Consider the following 27,040-nt stretch of genomic DNA (forward strand, 5'->3'; position numbering starts at 1 on the left):
TAATATATAGCTTCCAATCTAATTACCAACACCGATAGTAAGTAACAAATTCTAGCAATAATTTTACCGATCAGATCTAAAACAATGACCATGTCCCACCACAGAAACATTGAATTCTATCTTACACACAATAAGTATATATACGTGCATTTAAATTTTGTGTGTTTTATTCATTATCTTGTATCCTCCTGTCACACCAGACTATTGCCTCATTCGATATCAAAAAATTTCTACACTATTTACTAATAAGCGATGCCAACTTGCATTTGAGCAAAACAGAACTATTTAGGAGTTTTTTATTTTTTAAAGAAATAAAAATTAACTACAAATTAATAAAAGACATCGTCTAAATAAATAACTTGATAAATTTATACATATATTAATATTTTTTATAATATTTTATTTGTGCCTGTATGGTAAAAACTGAAAGTTACCAAAATGGAATTTATTATGAGCAGTGTTTAAAAAATATAGTTAAAATTAATTACAGCTTTATTTATGAATGTTATTTTTAGATTTGAGAGTCAATATTTAGTCGGCCTTAACCATAATTTTCTTAGTCACCAGAATTGTGTTCATGTATCTAGATGTGCATGGAATGGAATAATGGAACAACTCATCTGTCACTCTTGGATTGCAAAGAAGCGAGCTAAGCTTTTGATTTTTTAAATGCTGGCCATAGACGCAATTACTTCTCCAAAATGATGATTTCGTGAGATGAGATGAGATGTGACCTTTATATTTGTTACGATGGGTAACCGGAGATTGATGGGTTGGATGGCGTTGGTTGGCCCAAACGTATGGAGGAGGAGGCTTTCAAGTGGGTCTGCAACTCGGGGGTCTCCGTCCGACTTGTGCTCGTGAAGGAATGGGGGGTGGTACCTGCAAAGACACTCCGATGCCTAAGTCAGCAAGGGTGTTAGCAGGTTTAGAATGTATTGGGACTTAGAGATACCTGAGGGGTGTCAGCGTATTTATAGTGGTGAACCAATAACCACCGTTGGAGTAGTGCCACCCTTTTAGGGTGTTAATCGTCCCTTTATCTTAGGGAGGTTAAGATATGGCTCTGTGAAGTAGTTAGAGAGATTCTTGGGGCAGTTATTCATTTGAATGAGTATTTATCTGCCAGCTAACCCTCGTACCCGACTTCTTTAGAGCAAGTCGTGGTGAGTACCGACTTCATAAGACGAAGATTGGTACTGGGTGAGGCCCAACCCTTTGGATTAGACCTTTTGCTTGATCCTGGGCCTTTATTATTGGGCCAAGGTATTAACAGTGCCCCTACTCGAGCCCAATTTTCTTTTCAAGATTTGGGTTCGAGTATTCTACTCGGGGTCGTAGGTGACTTGTAGGAGGACCGACGTGATGGTCTGAAACCGACGTGACTTTTCGTAGCCTTTTGGTTCTGACAGTTACGTCTAATCAAGCGTCGTGTCCGTTAGGGATGTGCGTAGGGATTGATGGCCTTGGTAACGGTGCATTCTCATTAATGACTGCCCCGCTTTTATCATTATGCCCCTAACGTGCTTATAAATACTTTCTCTCTCTTTCATTGTTTTGTTTCTTCAATTTTTCAAATTTTTCCTTTCATCCGTTCGTGAAGCATTTTCATATCAGTTTGTGGGACTTCTTTCGTTGAAGGCTTTCATCTTCTCCTACCTTTTTTCGGCAAAGGTTGGTTCTTTTTTCTCTCCCTTTGTTAATCGCTTTTGCTTGCATGCTTTTTATTTTCTTTGGAGAGTGAGAAGTGACGTTGTAGGCTTCTGTTAAGTTTCGTATCCCCTTAGGGACTCTCGTTTTTTATTCTTTTTCTTTTTTCTTTGTAGATTTTCATCGTATTTTAGAAAAAATGTCTTCTGTAGAGGTCCCTCATTTTTTCTATATGTATGAGAGCATGATTACCCGTTTAGGTGTTTTTCTTCCGTTTTCTGAATTTGAAATGGCTGTTTTACGCCACTGTCGAGTTGTCCCTACCCAACTTCACCCCAATTCTTGGGGTTTTCTGAAAATTTACCAATTTATTAGTCATGCTTTGGACTTTTCAACCTCTTTGAGAATTTTCATCTATCTTTTCCACATGACTAAGCCCTTCAGTGGGCTAAATAACAAGCAAAAATGGGTGTCTTTCCGAGCCATACAAGGTCGGAGAATTTTCACCCTTTTTGACGAATCCTTCCATGACTTCAAAGATTATTTTTTCAAAGTTCAAGCTGTAGAGGGTCACCACCCCTTTTTCTTGGATGAGAATTCTTCCCCTCGTTTTTCCCTGTATTGGTTGGAGGTCTCCCCCTATGAGAAATACGGTCTGGACGACCTAGACGAGGTAGAGGCGACCATTGTGGGGTTTCTCCGAGAAGTGTGGGGGAGGGCCCCATACTTGGATACTAGAAAATTTCTCCAGGGATCGCCGACTTTTGTTCGGTCGCAACTAGGTAGCTTATATATATATTTCTTATTTCCGACTTGTATCTGCCGACTTTGAGGTTTGACGACTTGTTGTTTTTGCTAATTGTTTCTTTTGCATATATGGCGAGGAAGAATGCTCAGGAGTCTTACCAAAGAGTCCAGGAGGCTAAGGCGAGGTCTCGGGCTAGGACTGGTGGCACCAGGGCGATCATTTCTCCTCCTCCTCCTCCTCCCCAAAACACGGGGACTATTTCCCAGCCCATTGTGATTTCTTCTTCAGCTTTGTCTCGGCCGCTCCCCTCCGCCCGACTTCTTCCTGAGCCGGAGAAGAAGAAGCGCAAGATTTTATAGTCTGGCTCTTCTTTTGACGGTGGGGTTAAGGCGGATGCTCTTGCATTCGTCCGAAAGAACATCTATCCTCATATAAGTATGGATGATGTCTCTGTTCGGAACCACCTTACCACTCTGGCTGAGGAGAGTTTCAGGGCGGCGGGTGTTTGTGGCAAACTCTTGGATATTTTTGAGAAGACTCCTCTCAGCTCTTTGGGGTTAACCTCGAAGGTTGAGGAGCTGGAGGGAAGGCTTCTTACTTATCAAGAGCATGAGAGGGAGTTAAAGGAGGAGGTCGCTAAGCTGAGGGAGGAAAGAGATAGCCTTCGGGAGAAGGAGAGTAAGTTGCAGGCCCAATGCAACATGGAGGCGGGTTTGAGGAAAGCAGCACAGGAGAGTTACCAGAGTTTATTTCAAAATCTTGTGTCTGTGAGGAAGGATTTGCTGAATTCTCGGAATGCATATGCTGAGTTGGAGGACTCTATTGCTGATGGCGCCGAGGAGGCTTGGAGGATTTTCAAGGAGCAAGTTGGAGTCATTGCTCTTGACTTGGATCTTTCTCCTTTGGATCCTGACAAAGTTGTCATTGATGGTGCCATTGTGGATCCTCCTGCCCCCGTGATCGTTTCCGAGTCAGAATTGAAGACTCGGGGGCAGAGGATCATTGAGTCCCCTCCTCGCCCTAAGGACGCTCCGAGCTCTTCTATCGTTCCTCCAACCTCCTCTTCATCTCTTGTGGATGCCTCTCTTCCCGGTCCTGGTGGCGCTCTTCCTAACTCTGGTGGTGGTGATCCGTCTACTCCTCTAAAAAAGTAATTTTTGTTGGCTATTTGGGAGCCCGGCCTGTGGGTCCTTTTTTTTTTAAACTCTTTATTTGTGTTGACGGTAATGTTTTGAACAATTTTTTGGCCTTTTAAGGCCGTAAACAAAACACTTTATAATACCCTTTTTTGGATAAGGGTTTAAGTTACCTTTATGCGTGCATGCTTTTCTGGTTTCGGAAGTTTCCTTAATCTTTTCTGAAAACTCTTGGCTTGTCTGTCTTTTTAAACCTTTTTGTTTTCAAGGATTTTTAGGACAACTTTTAGGCTTTTCTTGGGTTTTTCGATCTCTTTTGTTATTCCTAGTACTCAATTTTGATTTAATGAGTTTTCATGACTTAGGCCACTTTCGTGATTCATTTTCGTTTTACTCGGTTTTTCATTTCGACTTATGAGTCGGAATGTTTCCGAGTTCCTCATGATCAACTTCTATAACCTCTTTACACCGACTTGTACCTCGTCATTTTATCCTGACGACCATCTAGGTCGGTTCATGGGATTTTCACGTTTTGTTGAGCTTAAGTCGGTGTGTTTCGTCGAAAGAAAGAGAAAACAACAAAAAAAAGGAATTTAAGAGATATTTGTAAGATGAAAAAGATCTTTATTAATTGGGGAGATACTTTATTGCTACTAAGGGTTTTTGACAGTCTATTTCCCTTAGTCCCTACTATGATGCCTCGTTAAAAACCCTCCTCCAGAAAAAACCCTTTGATTTTGGAAAAAAATCATGAAGTTGGGAAAAGAGTACATCAGGGAGTAGAGTTCGCTTTTAACTGTAGTACCTTTTCATATTACAAGCATGCCACGACCTTGGTAACTCGGTGCCGTTCAGGTCGGTCACTTTATAATAACCTTTTCCTAAGACCTCATTGACTTTGTATGGTCCCTTCCAATTAGCAGCGAGTTTTCCTTCCCCTGACTTGTTGACTCCAATGTCGTTTCTGATCAAGACCAAGTCATTCGGGGCAAATGTTCTTCGAATGACTTTTTTGTTGTACCTTGTAGTCATCCTTTGCTTCAACGCTGCTTCTCTTATCTGGACTTCTTCTCGGACTTCGGGGAGCAAGTCGAGCTCCTCTTTGTGCCCCTGTATGTTCTCGATCTCGTCATGGAGAATTACCCTTGGGCTTTGTTCATTGATTTCTATTGGTATCATTGCTTCTACGCCATAAACTAGTCGGAAGGGCGTTTCTCCAGTGGCGGATTGGGGCATTGTCCTGTAAGCCCATAGCACTTGTGGGAGCTCTTCAGCCCAGACTCCTTTTGCCTCTTGTAATCTTTTCTTTAGCCCTGCCAGTATGACTTTGTTGGCTGCCTCGGCTTGCCCATTGGCTTGCGGGTGCTCCACCGAGGTGAACTGGTGTTTTATTTTCATACTGGCTACTAGGCTTCTGAAGGTAGAATCGGTGAATTGGGTTCCATTGTCTGTAGTAATGGAATAAGGTATCCCATATCTTGTGATGATATTTTTGTAGAGGAACCTCCGACTTCTTTGAGCAGTGATGGTGGCCAATGGTTCTGCTTCTATCCACTTTGTGAAGTAATCTATTCCCACGATCAGGTATTTGACTTGTCCTGGCGCTTGGGGAAAAGGACCTAACAAATCCATTCCCCATTTTGCAAAGGGCCATGGAGAAGTGATACTGATGAGCTCCTCTGGGGGAGCCACGTGGAAATTTGCATGCATCTGACATGGTTGGCACTTTTTCACAAATTCTGTGGCATCTTTCTGCAAGGTCGGCCAGTAGAATCTAGCTCGGATCACTTTCCTGGCTAGTGACCTTGCTCCGAGATGGTTTCCGCAGATCCCACTATGAACTTCTTCTAATAATTCGGTGGTTCTTGAGGTCGGTACGCACTTTAACAATGGTGTTGATATCCCCCTTCTGTAGAGAATATTTCTTACCAAAGTGTAGTGTTGTGCTTCCCTCCGGATTTTCTTGGCCTCTTTTTCCTCTTTTGGAAGGATGTCAAATTTTATGTATTCGACCAAAGGGTTCATCCATCCGAGGTTTAATCTGGCTACCTCAAGGACCTCTTGTTTATCTTCTACTTTTTCCACGGAGGGTTCCTGGAGAGTTTCTTGGATCAGGCTTCTGTTATTCCCTCCTGGCTTGGTACTTGCTAATTTGGATAGGGCGTCTGCTCTGCTGTTTAGATCCCGAGTTATGTGTTTGACCTCGGTTTCTGCAAAGCGCCCAAGGTGCTCCAGAGTTTTCTCCAAGTACCTCTTCATATTTGGGTCCTTTGCCTGATACTCTCCACTTATCTGGGAGGTCACCACTTGTGAGTCGCTGTATATCATCACCTTTGTAGCACCGACTTCTTCCGCTAGCTTCAATCCAGCAATCAAGGCTTCATACTCTGCCTGATTATTTGAAGCTGGGAATTCAAATTTGAGAGAAACCTCTATCTGGGTTCCTCTTTCATCTGCCAATATTATGCCTGCACCGCTTCCTGTTTTGTTTGATGATCCATCTACATAGAGTTCCCATGTAGTTGGCTTTTCCTCTTGATCTCCTGCGTATTCTGCAATGAAGTCGGTGAGGCACTGGGCTTTAATCGCCGTCCGAGTTTCATACCTCAAGTCGAACTCGGAGAGCTCTATTGCCCATTGAACCATTCTCCCTGCAACATCCGTCTTTTGGAGGATTTGCTTCATGGGTTGGTTCGTGCGGACTCTTATTGTGTGAGCTTGAAAGTAAGGCCGTAGCCTTCGTGAGGCTACTACTAAGGAGTAGGAAAACTTCTCTAGTTTGTGGTACCTTAGCTCGGGGCCTTGTAGAACTTTACTAATGAAATATACTGGGTGCTGACCGACCTCGTCTTCTCTTATTAGGGCCGATGAGACGGCCTTGTCTGCTACAGATAAGTATAGGACGAGGTCTTCTCCAGCTATAGATCGAGTCAAAATAGGAGGTTGGCTCAAGAATCTTTTGAACTCCTGGAACGCCTCTTCGCATTCAGGAGTCCATTCGAACTGACATCCCTTTCTCAATAAAGAGAACAGTGGAAGGGATTTTAGTGCTGATCCTGCCAAAAATCTGGAAAGGGCTGCAAGTCGGCCATTCAGTTGCTGGACCTCTCTCAAGCAAGTCGGGCTTTTCATCTCCAGGATAGCTCTACACTTATCGGGGTTAGCTTCAATCCCTCTTTGTGTTAGCATAAATCCTAGGAATTTTCCTGCCTCTACCGCGAAGGCACACTTTGTGGGATTTAGTCTCATCCCGTGTAACCTTATGGTGTCAAAGACTCGTGAGAGGTCTGACAAGAGGTCGACTTCTTTCTTGGTTTTCACTAGCATGTCGTCGACGTATACTTCCATTAGGCTCCCAAGGTGAGGAGCAAACACTTTGTTCATCAGTCTTTGGTATGTGGCCCCTGCATTTTTTAATCCAAATGGCATGACCACATAGCAAAAATTTGCTCTGGGCGTGATGAAGGATGTCTTTTCCTGATCTGGCTCATACATCGGGATTTGATTATACCCCGAGTAGGCGTCCATGAACGACAAGTATTGATACCCCAAGCTGGAGTCTACTAGAGTATCAATACTTGGCAGTGGATAAGGGTCCTTGGAACATGCCTTATTTAGGTCGGTATAGTCAACACACATTCTCCATTTGCCATTTTGTTTTTTGACTAGCACTACATTGGCTAGCCATGTTGGGTACTTGACTTCTTTGATGAAGCCGGCTTCTAGGAGCGCCTGTACTTGCTCTTCTACTACTAAGGCTCATTCTGGGCCGAGCTTGCGTCTTCTTTGTTGTACAGGTCGGGATCCCAGGTAGATCGAGAGCTTATGGGACATGAGCTCAGGGTCTATCCCGGGCATGTCGGAGGCCTTCCAGGCAAAGAGGTCGGAGTTGTCTCTTAGGAGCTTAGTCAATCCTTGTTTTAGGGTTCCCCCTAGGTTGGCTCCTATGTGAGTATTTTTTCCTTCCTCTTCGCCGACCTGTATCTCTTCGATTTTTCCTCCCGGCTGTGGTCGCAGTTCTTCTCTAGCCCTTGCACCACCGAGCTCTATTGTGTGAACTTCTCTGCCCTTTCCTCTCAGATTTAGGCTTTCATTGTAGCATTTCCTTGCCAACTTTTGATCTTCCCTTACCGTTGCTATCCCCGCTGAAGTCGGGAATTTCATGCAAAGGTGGGGTGTGGATACCACTGCTCCGAGTCGATTAAGAGTAGCTCTGCCGATTAAAGCGTTATATGCTGACCACACATCGATGACTATGAAGTCTATACTCAGAGTCTTTGATTTTTTCCCCTTTCCAAAAGTGGTGTGGAGGGGCGTAAATCCCAGTGGTTTTATTGGCGTGTCCCCTAATCCGTATAAGGTGTCGAGGTAGGCTCTTAATTCTTTCTCATCTAACCCTAGTTTGTCAAAAGCGGGCTTAAAAAGGATGTCCGCTGAGCTTCTTTGGTCTACTAGGGTTCTGTGGAGATGGGCATTTGCCAGGATCATAGTTATTACTACTGGATCATCGTGTCCAGGGATTATTCCTTGTCCATCTTCTTTTGTGAATGAAATGGTAGGGAGGTCGGATGACTCCTCTCCGACCTGGTAGACTCTTTTGAGATGCCTTTTGTGAGAGGATTTGGTGAGTCCCCCTCCCGTGAACCCCCCTGAGATCATATGGATATGTCTCTCCAGAGTCTGCGGTGGTGGGTCTCTTCTATCCATATCATCTCGCTTTCTCTTTCCATGACTGTCCGACCTTTCTATGAGATACCTGTCAAGCCGACCTTCTCTAGCCAGCTTTTCTATCACATTTTTAAGGTCGTAGCAGTCATTTGTGGAGTGACCATATATTTTATGGTACTCACAGTAGTCGCTACGGCTCCCCCATTTTTTATTTTTAATGGGTCTAGGGGGCGGCAGCCTTTCAGTATTACAAATCTCTCTGTATACATCCACTATAGAAACTTTCAGAGGAGTATAAGAGTAGTATTTTCTTGGCCTCTCGAGACCGAGTTCTTCCTTTTTCTTGGTTTCCCTCTCCCTCTCTTTTGTTGAGGGAGGGTGCCCAGGTCGCCAACTCAAGTCTCTCAGCTTAGCATTTTCCTCCATATTGATGTACTTTTCAGCTCTTTCCTGTACATCACTTAGAGAGACGGGGTGTCTTTTAGATATGGACTGTGAGAAGGGACCTTCTCTAAGTCCATTGACTAACCCCATTATTACTGCCTCGGTGGGCAGGTCTTAAATCTCTAAACATGCTTTGTTGAACCTTTCCATATAAGCTCGTAAGGATTCTCCGACCTCCTGTTTTATTCCCAGGAGGCTCGGTGCATGTTTCACTTTGTCTTTCTGGATAGAGAACCTCATTAAAAACTTCCTTGAGAGGTCTTCAAAACTGGTGACCGACCTCGGGGGGAGGTTGTCGAACCACTTCATCGCTGCTTTCGATAGAGTGGTCGGGAAAGCTTTGCATCGCGTAGCGTCGGAAGCATCAGCTAGGTACATCCGACTTTTGAAATTGCTTAAGTGATGCTTCGGGTCCGTGGTTCCATCGTAGAGGTCCATATCGGGGCTTTTGAAGTTCCTCGGAACTTTTGCCCTCATTATGTCCTCGTTGAAAGGATCCTCCCCTCCTAGGGGCGGTTCTTCTCGCTCGTCATGGGAGTTGCGACCTTTGAGGGAGGATTCTAACTTCAAGAGTTTTCTTTCTAACTCTTTTCGTCGTTCCATCTCCTCTTTTAGGTTCTTTTCAGTCTCCTTTTGTCGCTCCCGTTCTTGTTCTAGCTGCTCCAGGCGACTGTGGACTAGTCCCATGAATTCAGTTGCATGGGATGGTCCCTCTTTCTCTGATTCGTGCCCTTCTGAAGAGTTCACCTTCGGATTTTTTACTCCGGAGGTACCTTCCCTGTGTTGACCATTGGTTCCCTGGTGGAGGGTCAAGTCTGCATCATTATTGCCTATGTCCAGATTCTCTTGTTCAGAATCTGACTCCACATGACCCTCTTCGGGGGATCTGTCCGCCATCACTGGTTGATCTCTTGGGTCCCCGGCAACGACGCCAATGTTACGATGGGTAACCAGAGATTGATGGGCTGGATGGCGTTGGTTGGCCCAAACGTATGAAGGAAGAGGCTTTCAAGTGGGTCTGCAACTTGGGGGGCCTCCGTCCGACTTATGCTCGTGAAGGAATGGGGGGTGGTACCTGCAAAGACACTCCGATGCCTAAGTCAGCAAGGGTGTTAGCAGGTTTAGAATGTATTGGGACTTAGAGATACCTGAGGGGTGTCAGCGTATTTATAGTGGTGAACCAATAACCACCGTTGGAGTAATGCCACCCTTTTAGGGTGTTAACCGTCCCTTTATCTTAGGGAGATTAAGATATGGCTCTGTGAAGTAGTTAGAGAGATTCTTGGGGCAGTTATTCATTTGAATGAGTGTTTATCTGCCAGCTAACCCTCGTACTCGACTTCTTTAGAGCAAGTCGTGGTGAGTACCGACTTCATAAGACGAAGATTGGTACTGGGTGAGGCCCAACCCTTTGGATTAGACCTTTTGCTTGATCCTGGGCCTTTATTATTGGGCCAGGGTATTAACAATATTATTAATTGATGGTCCAAGAATTATGTTAGGATAAATAAATGTATGTGATGCATGTATGTCTGTGCTTTAAGACATAGTTGCTATAAAGTCATCGTTGCCTAGACGAATACATAAATTTAGAATAATTTAATCAAAATTTGATACAGAGTAAGAAGATACAGAAAAATACAAAGTAATTAATCAGTTATGTTACGCATTCAATTTTTTTGTAATTAAATATAATTAAGTTGATTTAAATCCAACAAAAACCTATTTTATTAGTGGAGCGTGTCACATTCTAATTACGTGAAACAGTTTTTGCATTTCTCTCTTTCTCATTTTTCTTCTTCTCCTTCTTCTTTGTGTTTCTCATCTTTCTTCTTCTTTTCCTCCTTTTTCTTCGCGTTTTTTCTCCTTCTTTTTCTTCAGGTTCCTTCTTCTTCTTCGCATTCCTTCTTTTTCACGTGTTTCTTTCTCATTGTCGTTCTTTTATTGTTGTTGTTGTTTTTTTTCTTTTCTTCCTCCTCTTCCTAGTGATTTTGCATCATTATGCATTTTTTGTTTAATTTTTTTGTTTTTATTCTTATTAATAGAATAAATGAAAAAGTAAAACAAAAAAATGAATAAGAAAAAAAGAAGAAGATGATAATGATGAAGAAGAAAAAGGAAGAGGAGGAGTTTTGAGTTATCATTAAGTAATTTTGGTACATTCTGGATTTAAATAAGGTGAACTTTTGGTCTGTACTTGTTTTGAATTGAGTTTGTTTGTGTATCGTCATCATTAAGTAATTTTGGTACATTCTGGATTTGAATTTCGGTGCATTCTGGATTAAAATAAGATACACTTTTGGTCTGAACTTGTTTTGAACTGAGTTTGTTTGTGTGTCATCATCATTAAATAATAATGTTGGATTCTGGATTTAAATAAGATGTACTTGTAATCTGAACTTGTTTCAAACTGAGTTTGTTTGTGTGTCGTCATCATTAGTAAATTTTGGTGCATTCTGAATTTGAATTGTTTTACATATAAAAAGAAGCCAACAATGATGACAATAACAATAATGAAAGAGAAAAATGAGAAAAAGGAAAAAGAGAAGAAAAAACAGTAATATCATCTTCTTCAAATGTGTTAAAAGTCATCCTAATCTTTGAGATAAACGGACACAAAAAAAAACCAAAAACTTATAAGTATTACACCGAAAATAATTGTATATTACACCAAATTGAGTTTTAAAATACACCGAAACTACCATTAAATGTAACATAAATAGATTCATCGAAAAAATAATTCAAAATTCCAACATTCCATTCAAATTCAAACCTTTAACCATAAATACTGATTTTTACAAAGAAAAACAAAATTATTCAACTCGTAGACAAAACAAATACACCAGCATCAACTACTAATAAACTACATTAACGAGGTTCGAACTAAATTTCATCTGCTTGATTTGTTTCAAAATAATAATCTAATTTGCGCTAGTTCAATAGACAGTGTGAACTTGCATCATTTATTGTTTTCGAAAACGAAATACCTATCCAAACATGATTTCACAGTTTGATTTTTAAAAAAATTGATCTAAATCTTCAAATCAGATCAAAGAGCATTGATCGTGAACAAAAATAACACAGAGAGCGAAGAGAACATAGAGAAGAAAGAGAACACAGAAAAAGAAGTAAACACAGAAAAAGAAGAAAACATAGAGAACAGTGAAAACGTTGAAAAAATTTGAAAAAGAAAAAGAAATCTGCATAAAAAAAGACCGTTATATATAGTCACGCGTGAAGTCAAAAGGTTGTTAAAAATAGTGGCATATGTGAAGCTAAATTAAGTTATAGCAACTTGATTGAACTTAGTTGGTTAAATAACTTGGATATAGAACTTTATTAATAATTAAAAACTATATAACGTCTAAATATAAACATTTTTATTAGTCAACAATTATCCAATAAAAATGTTTATATTTAGAATTTATAAAATGTAATTTTTTTATTTAGAATTTGTATAATAATTTTTTTTGTCAAACTATTAGTTATTGATTCATAAGTTTAATTTTGACATACTATATAAATTGTTTATTATAATGATTTAATTATATTTATTTTTAATGATTATTCATGCTATTAATATAAAAAATAATTATTTTTGTCCACATGCAATTATATAATTAGATGCATATAAAAAGTGCGACTTAAAATTTGATCACCGAATTAATTTAGCCTCCAAAATTTTAATTGACCTAATTTATACCATAAAATTTTGAATCATGATTCAATTTGATCCTTCCGCTCATTTTTGTCACCAATGAGCTGGCTTAGCAATTTTAATTGATACTTGACACTACATAAACGATGTCGTATATTTGTTGGCATCCAAAATGTATTAAAACGATGTCGCGTGACATGAGAAGGGAGTTAATACACTTCATTACTAAAACCTCAATTGATCCTTCTTCTTCTTTCTCCTCTCGTATACGTTGTGACAACGAAAAACTAATGTTGTCGTCGTAGGTAAAATTTGAAGTTTTTTGCACCTGTTTCGTTGGCCTATAGTAAAAACAAAAAATTTGAGAACCACCATTTGTTTAAAAACAGGTTAGTAACAAAATCATTACTCTCAACATGCAATGCTCCTCAGCATCCTTTTCAACTCACTAAAATAAGCTTTAATTTAAAATATAGCCACAATCTAAGTTTTTATGTTCAAATTTCTGAAGACTAAATTGGTGCTTATAAGATTTTTACCACATCATATAACTATTGATAGTGTCAGGTGTTAATTAAAATTGTCATATCAACTCTTCAATGACAAAAATGAACAGAATGGCTAAATTGAATCACGGCTCAAAATTTTATGGTATAAACAACAACAACAACAACAACAACAACAACAACAACAACAACAACAACAAATCCTTGTCCCACTAGGTGTGGTCGGCTACATAGATTAAACGACGCCATTTAGCTTTATCATGTATCATGTCCGCAGAAAGACTATTTACATATAGATCACATTTGACCACCTCATGGATGATCTTTCTAGGTCTTCCTCTACCTTTCACCCCTTGTCCATCTTCTATCTCATTCATCCTTCTGACTTGGTGCTCTGTCGGTCTTCTTCTCACATGTCCAAACTACCTAAGATGTGATTCTACCATCTTTTCCACAATAGGTGCTAGTCCAACTCTCTCTCTTATATCTTCGTTCCTTATTCTATCCAAACGCATATTCCCACTCATCCATCTTAATATCTTCATCTCTGCCACACTTAACTTATGTTCGTGCTCCTCTTTGACCGTCCAACACTTTGTACCATAAAGCATAGCCGATCTGATAGCAGTGCGATAGAATTTGCCTTAAGTTTTGAAGGCACTTTTTTGTCATATATAAAACCAGACGCACTCTGCAATTTTTAACCAACCTACTTGGATCCTATGATTTACATCCTATTCAATCTCTCCGTTATCTTGTATGATGCACCCAAGATACTTAAGACTTTTAACTTTTCATAGGATGTGTTCTCCAATATTCACATCTGTATTAGGGTTTTATCTTCGACTATTGAACTTACATTCTATATATTCTGTCTTGCTACGGCTTATGCACAGACCATACACTTCTAGAGCTTCTATCCATAAATCCAGCTTCTTATTTATGTATTCTCTTAATTTTCCCATAAAGACAATATCATCAGCAAAAAGTATGTACTACGGTACAGGCTCTTGGACATACTCTGTGAGTACTTCCAAAACTAATATGAAAAGGTATGGACTTAAGGATGATCCCTGGTGTAACCCAATACTAATAGAAAATTCTTCTGTCACACCACCTTGAGTTTTTATGCTAGTTGTAGCTCCATCATACATATCTTTAATTATGTGAATATGTGCGATCCTTATTATTTCCCTTTCCAAAACCTTCCATAAGACTTTTCTTGACACCCTATCGTACGCTTTTTTTAAATCAATAAATACCATATGTAGATCCTTTTTATTACTACGATACATCTCCATCATCCTTCTTAACAAGTATGTAACTTTAGTGGTGGATTTGCTTGGCATAAACCTAAATTGGTTCTCTGTTACTTGTTTCTCTTATCTCAACCTCCGTTCTTTTACACTTTCCCATAACTTCATGGTATGGCTCATGAGTTTGATCCCTCTATAGTTTTCGCAACTCTGTATATCCCCTTATTCTTATAAATAGGTACCAAGCTGCTCTTTCTGTACTCATTTGGCATCTTCTTTGACCTTAAAATCTCATTAAAAAACTTGGTTAACCAATTGATGCCTTTATCTCGAAGGCCCTCAAGATATTATCGGGTCGTACTGTCCTGCCATTTTTCATCTGCTTTAGACCCTCTTTTACCTCAAAGTCTCGAATCCTTTGATAGTAGTCGAAGTTTTGATCTTTTTCCCTCGTGCATAACCGACCAAGGCTCGGAAGAGTCTTCTGTCCTTCCTTAAATAACTCGTAGAAGTAGCTCTTTCATATTTCATTGATATTCTCATCTTGAGCTAAAACCTCTCTATCTTTATCCTTTATACACTTAACTTGATCCAAGTCTCTTGTTCTTCTTTCACGACTCTTTGCGATTCTATATATACATTTTCTTCCTTTCTTCATATTTAAAGACTAGTAGAGACCATCATATCTCTTGTTCTTGCTTCACTTATAGCCACTTTTGTCTCTTTCTTAGCCGCCTTATATTTTTCCAATTATCTACATTGCGGCACAAAGACCATTCTTTAAAACACTCTATTGTTACCTTTATTTTATCTTGTACACTCATATTCCACCACCATGACTCCTTGTCCCTTGGTCCTATCCCTCTAGATTCACCAAAACTTTCTTTTACTATTCTTCTAATAACTTCTGTCATCTCCCTCCATATCTCCTTTGCACTTCCATCCCCTTCTCACTTTGCCTCTTCTCCTACCCGTCTTAGAAAACTTCTTTGTTCTTCACCTTTCATCCATCACCACATTATCCTTGGGTTCTTCATATGATTTCTTTTCCTTAACTTTTGCTCAACTCGAAAATTCATGACGAGCATCCTATGTTGTGTTGTTAAACTTTCTTCCGGAATAATTTTATAATTAATGCAAAATTTTTGGTTTACTATCCTCAACAAGAAAAAGTCGATTTGAGAGCTTGTCATGCCACTCCTATAAATTATAAGATGTTCGACTTTCTTTCTAAAACATGTATTTGTGATGAGAAGGTGAAAGGTTGAGAAAAAGTCCAAAATAGCTTTACTCTTGGTATTGACTACTCCGAAACTATGACCTCCGTGAATACTTTCATACCCAATCACTTAGTCACTTCTTTTCTAACATGGCTATTTAAATATTTTCCTAAGAAAATCTTATCTCCCAAAGGTATGTCTTGGACCAAACTCTTTCCTAAATCCTCCCAAAACCTTATCTTGTGTTTTTCGTTCGAACCCACTTTCGGTGCATAGGCGTTAATCACATGAAAAGGACCTCATTACAACACAAGTTTGATAGAGATGATCCTATCATCCACCCTCTTGACATCCACTACATCCTTATTCCATTGCTTATACACGATAATACCTACTCTATTTCTGTTCTTCAACTTTCTTGTATACCAAAGTTTGAACCCTGAGGTATCCAACTCCCTAGTCCTCGCATCGACCCATTTTGTTTATTGTTGGCACATGATGTTAATCTTCCTCCTTGTCATGGTATTCACCACCTCCATAAATTTTTCTGTTAGAGTGCCTATGTTCCATGTCCCAAATCTCAATTTTCTATTGCTCCGACCTTTATCTTTACCTCTTTTTTTTTGTGAACTAGCTTATTTACTCTCGTCCGTTTACGAAAGTGCAGTAATCCTTGCTCACTTAACACTACACCCGGACACCGATACAACGGTTCTTACTTATTTGATACTGTACTCGAGTCATACAACGCGTAGTTTTCGGACAACGACCTAATTTTAACGTAATAACATCTTTGATCCATTTCATGAAAATTCGACTAACTTTTTATGTTAGTTGTCGAAGGTTTAACATAATCTTTCTTTTTTATTCGGATTTAAGATCGATTATGTATTGTAGATATAATATAGGCGGAATTATTTTTTAGTATAAATTAAATCAATTAAAAATTTGAAAGCTAAATTAAGTAGAAAATCAAATTTCAGGGTCATTATTCCCTATACCACAAGCCACTTGAGGATGAATGCTATTTTGGTAGGAATATATAAAAGCGTGTTATTCTAAACATCCAGGCGGCCAGAACTCAATTACCTCCTCTACAATTTGGATTGCTTGACTTTCATGCCGCATTAGATGAACAAATTTAATTGGACAAGTAAAAATGTCCAACAGCTCTGCATATGGAAATTTGATATTAGATACAACGTAACAATAATTAATTGATACAAGATGCCGAATTTCTACCGTAGCAGCCAGCCTTTACAGTAACAAGAGTGAACTACAACATGCCTTAAGTTTTCAATTACTTCATTTTGGAATTTGGAGTTTACTATTTTGTGTTTAAGTAAATTATCAAAATGGTATTTAAAAATTTGCATTACTGAAAAAATAAACTCCAAAAATATTAATGACAAATAAGTTTTTAAAATATTTAAAAAGATAATAAAAATAATTAAATATTAAATATATATTTTAAAAAATAATTTTAGAGATTAAATTTTTATACAAATTTTTGCAAATACGATTGAAAAAATAAGATTTTTTTATTCTTAAAATTTGGTAATTTTTTATCAAGTAAAATATTTTAAAATTTTTTTACTGTAAATAATTATATTTTTTTAAAATAAAAAAAAAATTTAAAGATCAAATTTTACTTCAAATTTTTTTTGTGCATTTTTTAAATATTCATTCAAATATTACCACAAAAATTTAAATCTAATAAATAAGTTATTTGTTAAATATCAAATTTTTTTTGTTATTTATAAAAAATATAATATTAATTTATTCTTTTTATTATATTTTTAAATCATTTTATAATTAATTTGTTGATAATATTTTTTAGAGATATTTTTGTGAACGGTCGAATCTTTAATATCTTTACGTTTCTTTATCTTTAATATTCTGCGTTTTCTTATTCGTATTTTATATTTAAGTCATGTCTACTGTAATTCAATTTAACTTGATTCCGCAAAATTTGCCATTAGAATTTGTTCTCACTTCTCAGCCCTCGCAGATGACAGGTGATGCCGATGCAGTCCTCAAATTCCATTGTAATGGTTTAGGGTTTCCCTTCCTTTAGTCCAGGATCGGAATCGAATTCCAATTCTTACATCCGTTAAATAGCTTAGATGCTCGTTCTTGTTTCTCCCCGAGCAATCTAAATAAGCGTAATAAGCATAAGCATTTGCTTCACACGTTAATACAATTATTCCTCATCTTTTGAAAGCGTTATTGTCCAGTGACTACAATTGCGTATGAAGGGCATAAAATTGTGCTCTTTGTTAGTACTAAAAACTCATCACTCGTGATCTTTTATCCCACTATTCTACTTGTGAACCACTCATCGTCAACAACTTTAGTTTGGTAGACAAAACTAATATATATATATATATATATATATATATATATATATATATATATATATATATATATATATATATATATATATATATATATATCAATTTAAGCATCAAATGTCAGACAGATCGATACCTCTTAGAATCTGTTGTGTAGAAAATAAGATTATAAATTCTGTAGAAATGTGAGTATAATATAGTAGTATGGCATTGTTGGAAAAACCTTCATTAGAAATTAAATACATTTATCAAACAATATTATATAGTGCCAGAGTTCACAAAATCAGTTTATTATGCATGCTTTTATTTAACATGGTTAGTTACACATTCTATAAAGGAGCTTTCAGGTGATATTTTGGTTCCACAGTGCATTTTTGGTTAGCAGTGTTCCACTTCAGTGCGCAAAACAAAGCTGGGAAATGCCAGAGTTATATCCCTAACAACAACAGAAAAAGTGCCAAGTCAACATCAGCAGAGTCTACACACTCTATATGAGAATGAGATGCTATTTCATTGATTAGAAGAGAGACAAACTTTAGATATGGCAGAGTCATCATCTTCAGAAGAGAGGGATTTTTCCTCACATATTCTTTCCACTCTTTACCATCAATCTTCCCATCTCCATTTGAGTCAGCTTCCCTCATTGTCTGAAAAGTATCATATTTGAAACATAAGATTGAGGGAAATAGTAAAGAAATTAAAGGACAACAAATAAGTATATGGCTAGGAATAGGAACCTTTCCCACAATTGATTCAACAATATCATCTGGAACAGTAACATCTGATTCAGTCAGAGTTGCCAAGACCATCTCCTTCAACTTCATGTTTAACATTATGCACAAATAATAGGATACATAAGAAGGAAGTGCAAATTTGGAAAGAACAAATGACTATTAGCTCTTTTTTGGTAACTGTCTCAACACAAAAATACAAATACAGATAGATAATGAGAATACAGATAAAAACATAATTTTTATGTCTTGTTTTTATCTATATTATCTTTGTTTATATCTGAATTTTCTATATTAGGATGCATATAAAAGAAGCACTTGCACAAGCATAATGGAAAGCTTAGAAAAGAAGGTACAAACCTCGTTGTGTCCAATGTATCCACTTTGTCTAAGGTCAAACAATCTAAATGCAACTGTAAGAAAATGTTTTTAGGACAGTCAGGTCCTCATCAATGTAATTAGTAGATCAAAAAGGCTCTAATCTAATGATAAATCCCATATATGACAATAACAAAAAACTCACACAAGTGGAAGAACGTTTGATTTCTCTGTTAAACACAAATAATTTCATATTTCATACATTCAATTTTCTTCTCTGGTGATGTATTAGGATGAAAGATGCTCAGAGACCGAACGAACTCGGTGAACTCGATAACCCCGTTTCGCTTAATATCAAACATATCAAATACCTGCATTCAATTTTCAAAAGATACAATGACAGCATCATTGATGTATTAAATGTTTATGTTTATCAATGAACTTGTATAACTGTTTACATCCATTAAAGTTAAAAGAAGACAAATAAATTTTACTTAAGTACCGACCCTGTCTACAAATAGATTCTGCTTACTAATATTTCTAAGAAGTGCAAACTGGAACTCCTCCTGCAGATAAGATTCAAAACTAATCATCTCAGAAAGCTACTTAAATGTGAAGAAAATTCAGTAACATAAATGGCTCTTATATAAGAAAGGTGTTAATACACCTAAATGAAAATACCTTGTGAATTAAACCATCACCAATAACTGTACCACTTAGCTTTCTGTACAAATCAAGTAAAGCCTCAACCTCATTCACAGTAACTGTCAAATGGTATAGGAAGCTTCAGAGTTCTAGACATTTAATACTTAGGTCGGAAAAGTTTAGAAAATGCAATGAAAGACTTAAAATCATTTTTCAAAAGATTTTTCCCTTATCAATCAAGGAAGTAGGATTTCAAAATTAATACTAAAGTGGACAAATATGGATTGTTGTACTTACAGGATGTCTCGGAAGCAAGAATGACGAATTGGTCATGATTAGTCTTGGCGGGGTTACCTTTTCTAAAGCAAAAGCAACTCATGATAATGGACATGTAATCTCAATTCAGAGACTATGTGACAGAACGAATAAGTCTATTTAACACTATTTATTCAGTTTATAGATGCCCCCTGCCATAACAAACAGAAATAACGGGTGACTTCAAGATTCAAGAATAGTACTTGCTACTATGTATAAAGTTTAAACACAGTGTAATGCATGGGAAATACACAATTTCAATGCCACAAATAAAGTTTGCTACATACTTTAACAACGTGGAAGTAACGTTGGAGTCATAATAACCTACCTGATAGTGCTTGCTGATATAAGAAAAGTTAGTCCTAACTCCTAACAAAATAAACTGTTTTTTTTATTAAATAATAAATAACTGCTCAATCCCAATAAGTCCTTTAAGAGTCAAAAGATGAGTTTGGTTCCTACAAAAGAAAAAACACATGCTGAAGTTGCTCGGAAGTTTGAACATATTGTTTGTTTTGGTCTTCTAATATAAAAACTTGATTTCAGAGAATTTTCCCGCCATGTTCTTTTTACTTTCCTCAGGTAACTGTTAGTTTTCATATAACCATCGTATAATAACAAAACATTTGAGCCTTCGCATCCATGGTTTTATGGGAGAAAATTACTTGTATGGATCAAATTAGTCATGTTAGTTTTATGGTAAATTATGTCTATAATCTTAATTATTTAACTACCCTTTAGCTTTTCTAATCTGTTCTCATTATGTTCTTCCTATAATATGTCTTAAATCATGTAGCCAAAACAGGAAATTAAAGGGGATCTTGATCTTGATCATGGTAAGAGTATAAAGTCAAAGAAAAGAAATTTACAATTCGGCAAGTTTTATAAAGTTAGAAATATTCAACGAACAGAGATGAGAAATCACAATCTTTACCATTCAGTTACTGTTCTGTTGTTCATTATAAATTGAAAAAGAAAAGAAGAAGAAGAATGAAGAAAAGAGTAGGTGAAACTTCGATGATACTAGTTATAAGTTAAAACCTTCCTCAGATCGATATTGAAGAATAACAATAGTATGAGCAAAGACGTGTGTGTAGACTGTACTGTTACATCAAAATATAAAAGGGACTTACAGTAACAGAAAGCAGAAAAGGGTAGATAACTCTAATACTGATGCTTCCTTCAAAGGTGCTGAAATCTTTGAGAGAGATCACATACAGGACAGTTTCGTTGGTACGGTTCAATCATCACTCTCCTCTTATTAATTCATTATATTACCAATAACAAAAATGGTATTTGTATACTAAAATCAGCTACTAATATATTTGTGTATAAATACATATATGATTTAATTTTTTTTCAATGAGTATTTATCTTTTAACATGTATTTTATATTTGTGACTAACTTTGGTGACTAATTTTAATATATATGTAATATAGTTTATACAAATAAATACTTAAATTGGTCTCAATGAATTTTAAATTAGACATTTTATTTTTTAACAAACTTTTATTTTTTTAAATTTTAAATTAATTTCTTTAAACAAATTAATTTTTTATTATTTTAAATGAAAATAATTTATTTTAAAGTGATATTTTTTAAATTTAATTATCTTATAATAATTAAAATTTATTAGTAATTTATTTATTTAAAATACATTATAAATTTATTGAAGACTAATTTAAATTTTTTGTTGTTTACTATTGTGTTATGTGACTTCGTCCACCTATCATTTTTATGAATTTCTCTTTATCTTTAACATTCATATTCGTATTCATTCCAAACGTCATTTTCTATAAACAAAGAGAAAAAGTTTGCCTTGAACGGCAAATTATATTTGGTCTTTAATGGACAGTTGACTTGCTATATTAGCCCCCACAGGCCACAGCATAGTTGGTACCAACCAAATGGACTTTCTATTTTTTTTAACACTTAAAAGAATAAAGTGTAATAATTAAGTGAGAATAAAAATAAATAAGAGAAAAAAACAATGAAGAATTAGATTAAACACTTTATACTATTTAATTTTTTTCCATTGAAAAAGATCACTTCCAATACGAACTGTCACAATACATTAATATTACAGCAACCTTTCATTGTTAGGCTGACTTTTTAAGAGATGGAATAAGTGTGTGTTTTTTTAGGCTAATTTTGTTTGAAATGGGCAATTTTTTTTATATTGTGTTATTTATTAGTGTGGATAAGTTTAGTGATTTTTTTAATGTGGAGATAAGAAATTAGAGGGTCTAATTTAATAATAAAATTTGACGAATACACGAATATAATCTTTAAATTTGTAATTTAAAAAAATTAAAAAAAATTATAAATACAAATCTAATCTTTAAATTTTTGAATTTTAAATTTGACTCTTAGATTTTTAATTTTTAAATTTGATCATCATATTTTTTTTTACTTCTCTTCTACAATTTTACGGTACACTTTTTATTTTCATAATACAACAAAATATACCTTTATTTTTAATATTAAAAATAAAAAGTTTATTTTATTATGGATATTTATTTTAATTATAAAATATGACCCTTAAGTTTGAGAGTTATAAAATTAATGAAAAAATATGACCTTCAAATTTTATAATAAGTGCGTTGTGAATTTTGTAGATACACAAATGAAAGGTCTGATTTGTTTTAAAATTTAATAGTACAAATTTAAAAAATAAATTTATATATTTAAAAAAATAAAAAAATTCACTACAAAAAAATACCTATTTAGTTATACTTTTTTTAAGCTACATTTAAAAAGCGTAACCTATTCTATGAATATGTTACGCTTTTTTCTGTGTTGCCTTTTTATAAGAAAAAAAGATACACAATTACAGTATCATTTAAAAAGTGTAGCCTTAAATATTATAGAAATTACTTATAAAGCGTAGCCGTAGCTTGATATCTATAGATTCACTTCTCATATTAAAGAGGACGCTTTTAGAGGATAACCTATTTGTTAAATTTTGGGTGCATTTTAAAAATGATGCCTAATGTATCTAGAGTAAAAACTTGACACTTAGTGAATTTATTTCTTTTTTTTACAGTATTATATATTTAAATCCTAAATGGTTATTCTATCACAAATATTTTATAAAATTGTTATATCATTTATATATATTTTACACTAGTCCTAAAAATACCTAATTTTAACCCTAATATTACAAATTCCTATTTTGTATACTAAATCCCTAAATCTACAACGAGAAAGGGAAAGAAAGGGAACGGGGAGCTCGAGGGGGAAACAGAAGGGAAGAAAGAAGGAAACGAAGAACAGAGGGAGAGGGTGAGGGAACAGAGGAAGAAGAGAGGAAGGAGGATCGCTGCGCCGTGCTGCTCCCTGCGCCGGTTGCCGTCGCTGTCGCCAGAGCCAGAGGAGAGAGAGAGAACGCTCGCGAGGGAGAGGATAAACGCGAGGAGAAGGAGAGCTCCTGCGCGAAGGACAGCGCCGCCACTCCGTCACCATCATTGTCGCGGCTGGAAGCATAAAGTTCGAACAGAGGGGGAGAAACCGCGAGTGAAGGGTGACGCTGGGCCTCTGTTGCTGCTGCTATCACCAAGCTCGCTTTCGTTGCCGCCGAAGGCCAAGGCCCTATCGTTGTCATCGATTCTGCCTGGAGCCGCCACCCACTTGTCACAGCGAGTTAGTTACTTTGCCGCCGCTGAATTTGCCGTGTTGAGACTGAAACTGCCACTTTGACTCTGGTTTGACCTTTTTCTTAAATACGACCCATTTACACGTTTTATTATCACTGCCATGCTTGTTCTGAATTGATTCTGGTATATGTCTTGTCTTGAAATCCCCAGGGCTGTAATTGTTCTTAATTCCAATCCAATTTGAATTCCCTGTTTTGTTATAACTATCATTACCGTTGTGGAATTGTCGCCGTTGTGAGTATGATTAGAGATAGTGCCAGAATCGGATTTGCGTGGGAATTGCCACTGCTGAGTCAAAAGGAAAAGCCGCTCACAGCGTTTAATCTTACGAGTTTTGACATCGAGATCGGGGGTTTAATTAAACAGTTTTAATTTAAGAATGCCCACAAGGTTTATTGAGTAAATTGCAAATAGGTAATTGCTGTGAGTGATTAATTGATGATATGGATGCTGAATTGTGCCTATGAAGTGTGATTGGAATTATTGATTAGTGATATTGATTGATTATGTGGATTGTGAACTGTTTGACGGAATGCTGAATCCTGATGGATTATGTTGGATTTGTTGCTATTGAGCTGGTTATATGATTATTGTATTGGTGATGGGTTTAGTTGATGATTGATTAGAATTGGGTTTAGAGAATGTTTAAAGGATTGAATTTGAGATGTTGAATTGCTTGCTGAAAAATTTGAGTTTTAAAATTAAATGGCAACTTTGAAAGTGAACCAGCATCTTAATAGAGATTGGAAAATTATGAGATTAAAAGCTAATCAAACCACAACAAGTATAGTTATTAATATTCAATTTTGAAGGTTTCGTATCAATTAGAGAATTAGTTATGATTTTTCAAAGTTGAATTCTAAAATCTGATTTTCTGCATAATTTTAAATGAAGTCAGAAACTTTGAAAAGCTATAACTAATTATGTAATAATCAGAATTGTATGAGACCAAGTCTGGGTTAACCTTGGGAATATAAGGAACTAAACTGGAAAATTTGAGACCCTTTTGTTAAATATACAATTTATGGCGAATTTTTAAAGTTAGATGGTTAAATCTGTCCTGCAGCAGAAAAGGTCAAACAGGGCAGCAACTTGTTTGTCTTGTAGCGACTTCTGCGAGCTGAGTTTTGGAGCGAAACTAATTTTGTTATAAAATTTGATTAACTTGATTTATTGCTCTAAAACTTCAGAATTTTAGGAGTTGAGGATTGGGAGTTGTGAATTTTTGAATATTGGGGTCAAAGCTGAAAAGAAACAGAATTCAGCAAGCTATGTATCAACTTCCAATGCTTGGAACTCTTAGAATTGAATAGCAATTGGGTTGCAACCAAAACACACTTGTTTCTGGATGAGCTAGGAGTTCCCAAACCAAAATTTAGCTTAATTAGAGTTTTGTAATAAAAGTTATTCAAATTGGAAAGTACTAAGCTTGTTGGTTTCTAAAACAGATTCTGACTTATTTTTACTTAAATTCCAGGTTATGTAAATTTTTCATTAAAAATGGTATTAACTCGGAACCGATTGAGAAAGGAACCTGGATGAGTGAAGTTGAACCATATTAATTTTTAAAGACATTGGATTTAACTTGGATTTTATATTGAATTTTGAATATCATATGCTGCTGCTATTTTTCTGGTTTTACGCGCTGCAGAGCAGTCACGGTTTTTCCTTTATTCCTAAGTCTAGAGAAACCAGAAAATTATGATCTTTGGTTTGTTAGAAAGCTTATTTGAAGATGAACGCCTGGACATAAAGTTTGTACAATTCCGAGTTTGTTTTCTATATTAAAAACAGAAAAGAAGATAGAGTGTTGAGAATGTCTGAGTGAGAGTTATGAGTTCATAAATTAAAGATGAACCTTAGCGTCATAGGGCTGATTCAATGTTGGAATTTGTTTGATTCTGAATTGATTTGATATTGGAGAAGTTGAAAAGAGTTTGATAAATTGTTTGGTTGGGACCCGTGTAAGGGTGGCTAAGTCCTATTTTTAAAGGAGATTATGTCCAAATTTTTATAAAAGTATAAGGACTTGATCAACATCAATATTTAAGGCTTATTTAATGATAATAACTTCAATGATTCTTTTAAGAAAAGATCATTTGGTATATGAGATTGTTGAGCTGGTTCTAAAATTTGATATGAGACATTATATAGTATCTGAAATTAGATTGAGGATATGACAGACTTGGATGGTTTTTCAAATTTTTTTTTTCAGATTTCAAAAAGGTATTGATCCGGTTCGGTTTTTGAAACCGAACAGGGTTGCCGATTTTTCCAAAACCCGTAGGGGTCAAACCGGGTAAACAACCTGAGATCGGACCTCTTAGCGAATTTTGATGGCAGTTTTGAATTGAAGAAGCAAGAAATCCTGAAAAGGTTAGATGAATTTTTGCATTCAAATATGGTTACTGCTGCTGCATGAAATCTTGTTGTGCATTCAACTAGATGTGAATGAATATAGTAGTTAAGGTTAATTAATTTCTATGCAACGGTTGTGACAGATTATCATTGCCTGAGTTATCAGAAATATTGGATTTTTTTGCTTTTTGGACTTGATAAAACTATGTTCTCTTCCCTTCAAAGACCTTCCACACTTAGCTAAGCTTGTTGATACTATTGCAAAAGAACGCTCAAGCTTCATTCAGAATCTTCCCAAATTGGTAAGCTAAGCTTCAAATTCCTTGCATAGTATCTCCTATTGATGCGAATAGCGGCCATGGATCAACTCATTTTCCGAACTTAGATGTGGTATGTCCTTATCTATTCCTTGTTTCATAGTTTTTTACTTGCATTTACATTAATTGCTATTTACATTAATTGCTATGGCTGAAAATGTTTGTTGGCTTTATTAACACCGAAGTTGTATTGCTATGGCTGTAATTTGTTTGTGTAATTCTGGTTGTTGTATTTCTGATTTTGTACACTTGGTACATATGAATTTGTCCCTATATCTAATTTAAGTGTGAAAGTCTGGTTAATTAGTGCATGAAAAATGCTATAGGGATATATCAGGATTATGTTAAAGGAAATGGAAGAAAGAAACACCTGCAGATTTTCATGGTTTGGAATGAAACAAGATAATACATAATTCCTTGAATTCACCTCTTTTGCCGTGACCATGTTATTTTGTTAACTACTTTTCTATATAATTATGCAGGGTAACAATGAAGATTAAGCAATGAAGATTAAGCTGACTATTATTGTGGTTTATTGGCTAAGATAGAGTGCTATTTAGAATCTTTACATGTATGGTTGATTAATGACTTTTATTAAAAGATACTTTTATTGGCTAAGTGATATTATGGTTTTGATATGGCTATGCTTACTTTAGTGTGAGATGTATGAATTTTTACAGTTAACTTCATTCTAGTACTTTTGGATCAATATTATAAATATATTTTTGTTAGAGATAATTTTTATTATTTAAAAAAATTATTTAGTATAACTGTGTATTTATTTTTATTTTGTAATATTCAACTCATTTAAATAAAAATGCAGAATTATTATACATGTAATCATATATATTAACTATTATATTGTATTAATAATTATTATTATATATATATATATATACAAAAAAACGAGACCTAAGGCTACACTTATATATAGTAGCTATAGTACAAAAAAAATGAGACCTAAGGCTACACTTATAGACAGTAGTTATAGTATGCAAAAAAAAAAAAAAAAAACGAGGGACCTAAGGCTAGTAGCTATGGTATACAATGTGGCTACGT

The 27,040-nt window shown here is 35.9% G+C and overlaps 1 protein-coding gene and 1 long non-coding RNA gene across 3 annotated transcripts; one reads left to right on the forward strand and one right to left on the reverse strand.

The window, feature by feature from the left end:
• Positions 1–17,837: 17,837 nt before the first annotated feature.
• On the reverse strand, positions 17,838–20,922 carry LOC112790772 (calcineurin B-like protein 7). Of its 2 annotated transcripts, none has more exons than XM_025833325.2 (9): positions 20,783–20,922; positions 19,632–19,801; positions 19,371–19,453; positions 19,196–19,255; positions 18,952–19,060; positions 18,732–18,784; positions 18,378–18,458; positions 18,175–18,287; positions 17,838–18,076 (listed from the first exon to the last, which is right to left on the reverse strand). In XM_025833325.2, exons 2-9 carry the CDS (start codon positions 19,723–19,725, stop codon positions 18,019–18,021), a joined length of 651 nt encoding a protein of 216 aa, XP_025689110.1. In that variant the 5' UTR covers positions 19,726–19,801; positions 20,783–20,922; the 3' UTR covers positions 17,838–18,018. The 2 variants fall into 2 exon arrangements, with proteins under 2 accessions (XP_025689110.1, XP_072086007.1); XM_072229906.1 differs by having other exon boundaries at positions 19,632–19,693; positions 20,783–20,915.
• A 1,855-nt stretch (positions 20,923–22,777) lies between these two features.
• On the forward strand, positions 22,778–26,719 carry LOC140183802 (uncharacterized). The gene is made up of 4 exons (XR_011879958.1): positions 22,778–23,354; positions 25,522–25,682; positions 25,808–26,054; positions 26,464–26,719. It is a non-coding gene; the product is annotated as an uncharacterized lncRNA (long non-coding RNA).
• The last annotated feature ends 321 nt before the right edge of the window (positions 26,720–27,040 follow it).

Source organism: Arachis hypogaea, chromosome 3 (genome assembly GCF_003086295.3).
Source record: "Arachis hypogaea cultivar Tifrunner chromosome 3, arahy.Tifrunner.gnm2.J5K5, whole genome shotgun sequence".
Classification (NCBI taxonomy): Eukaryota; Viridiplantae; Streptophyta; class Magnoliopsida; order Fabales; family Fabaceae; genus Arachis; species Arachis hypogaea.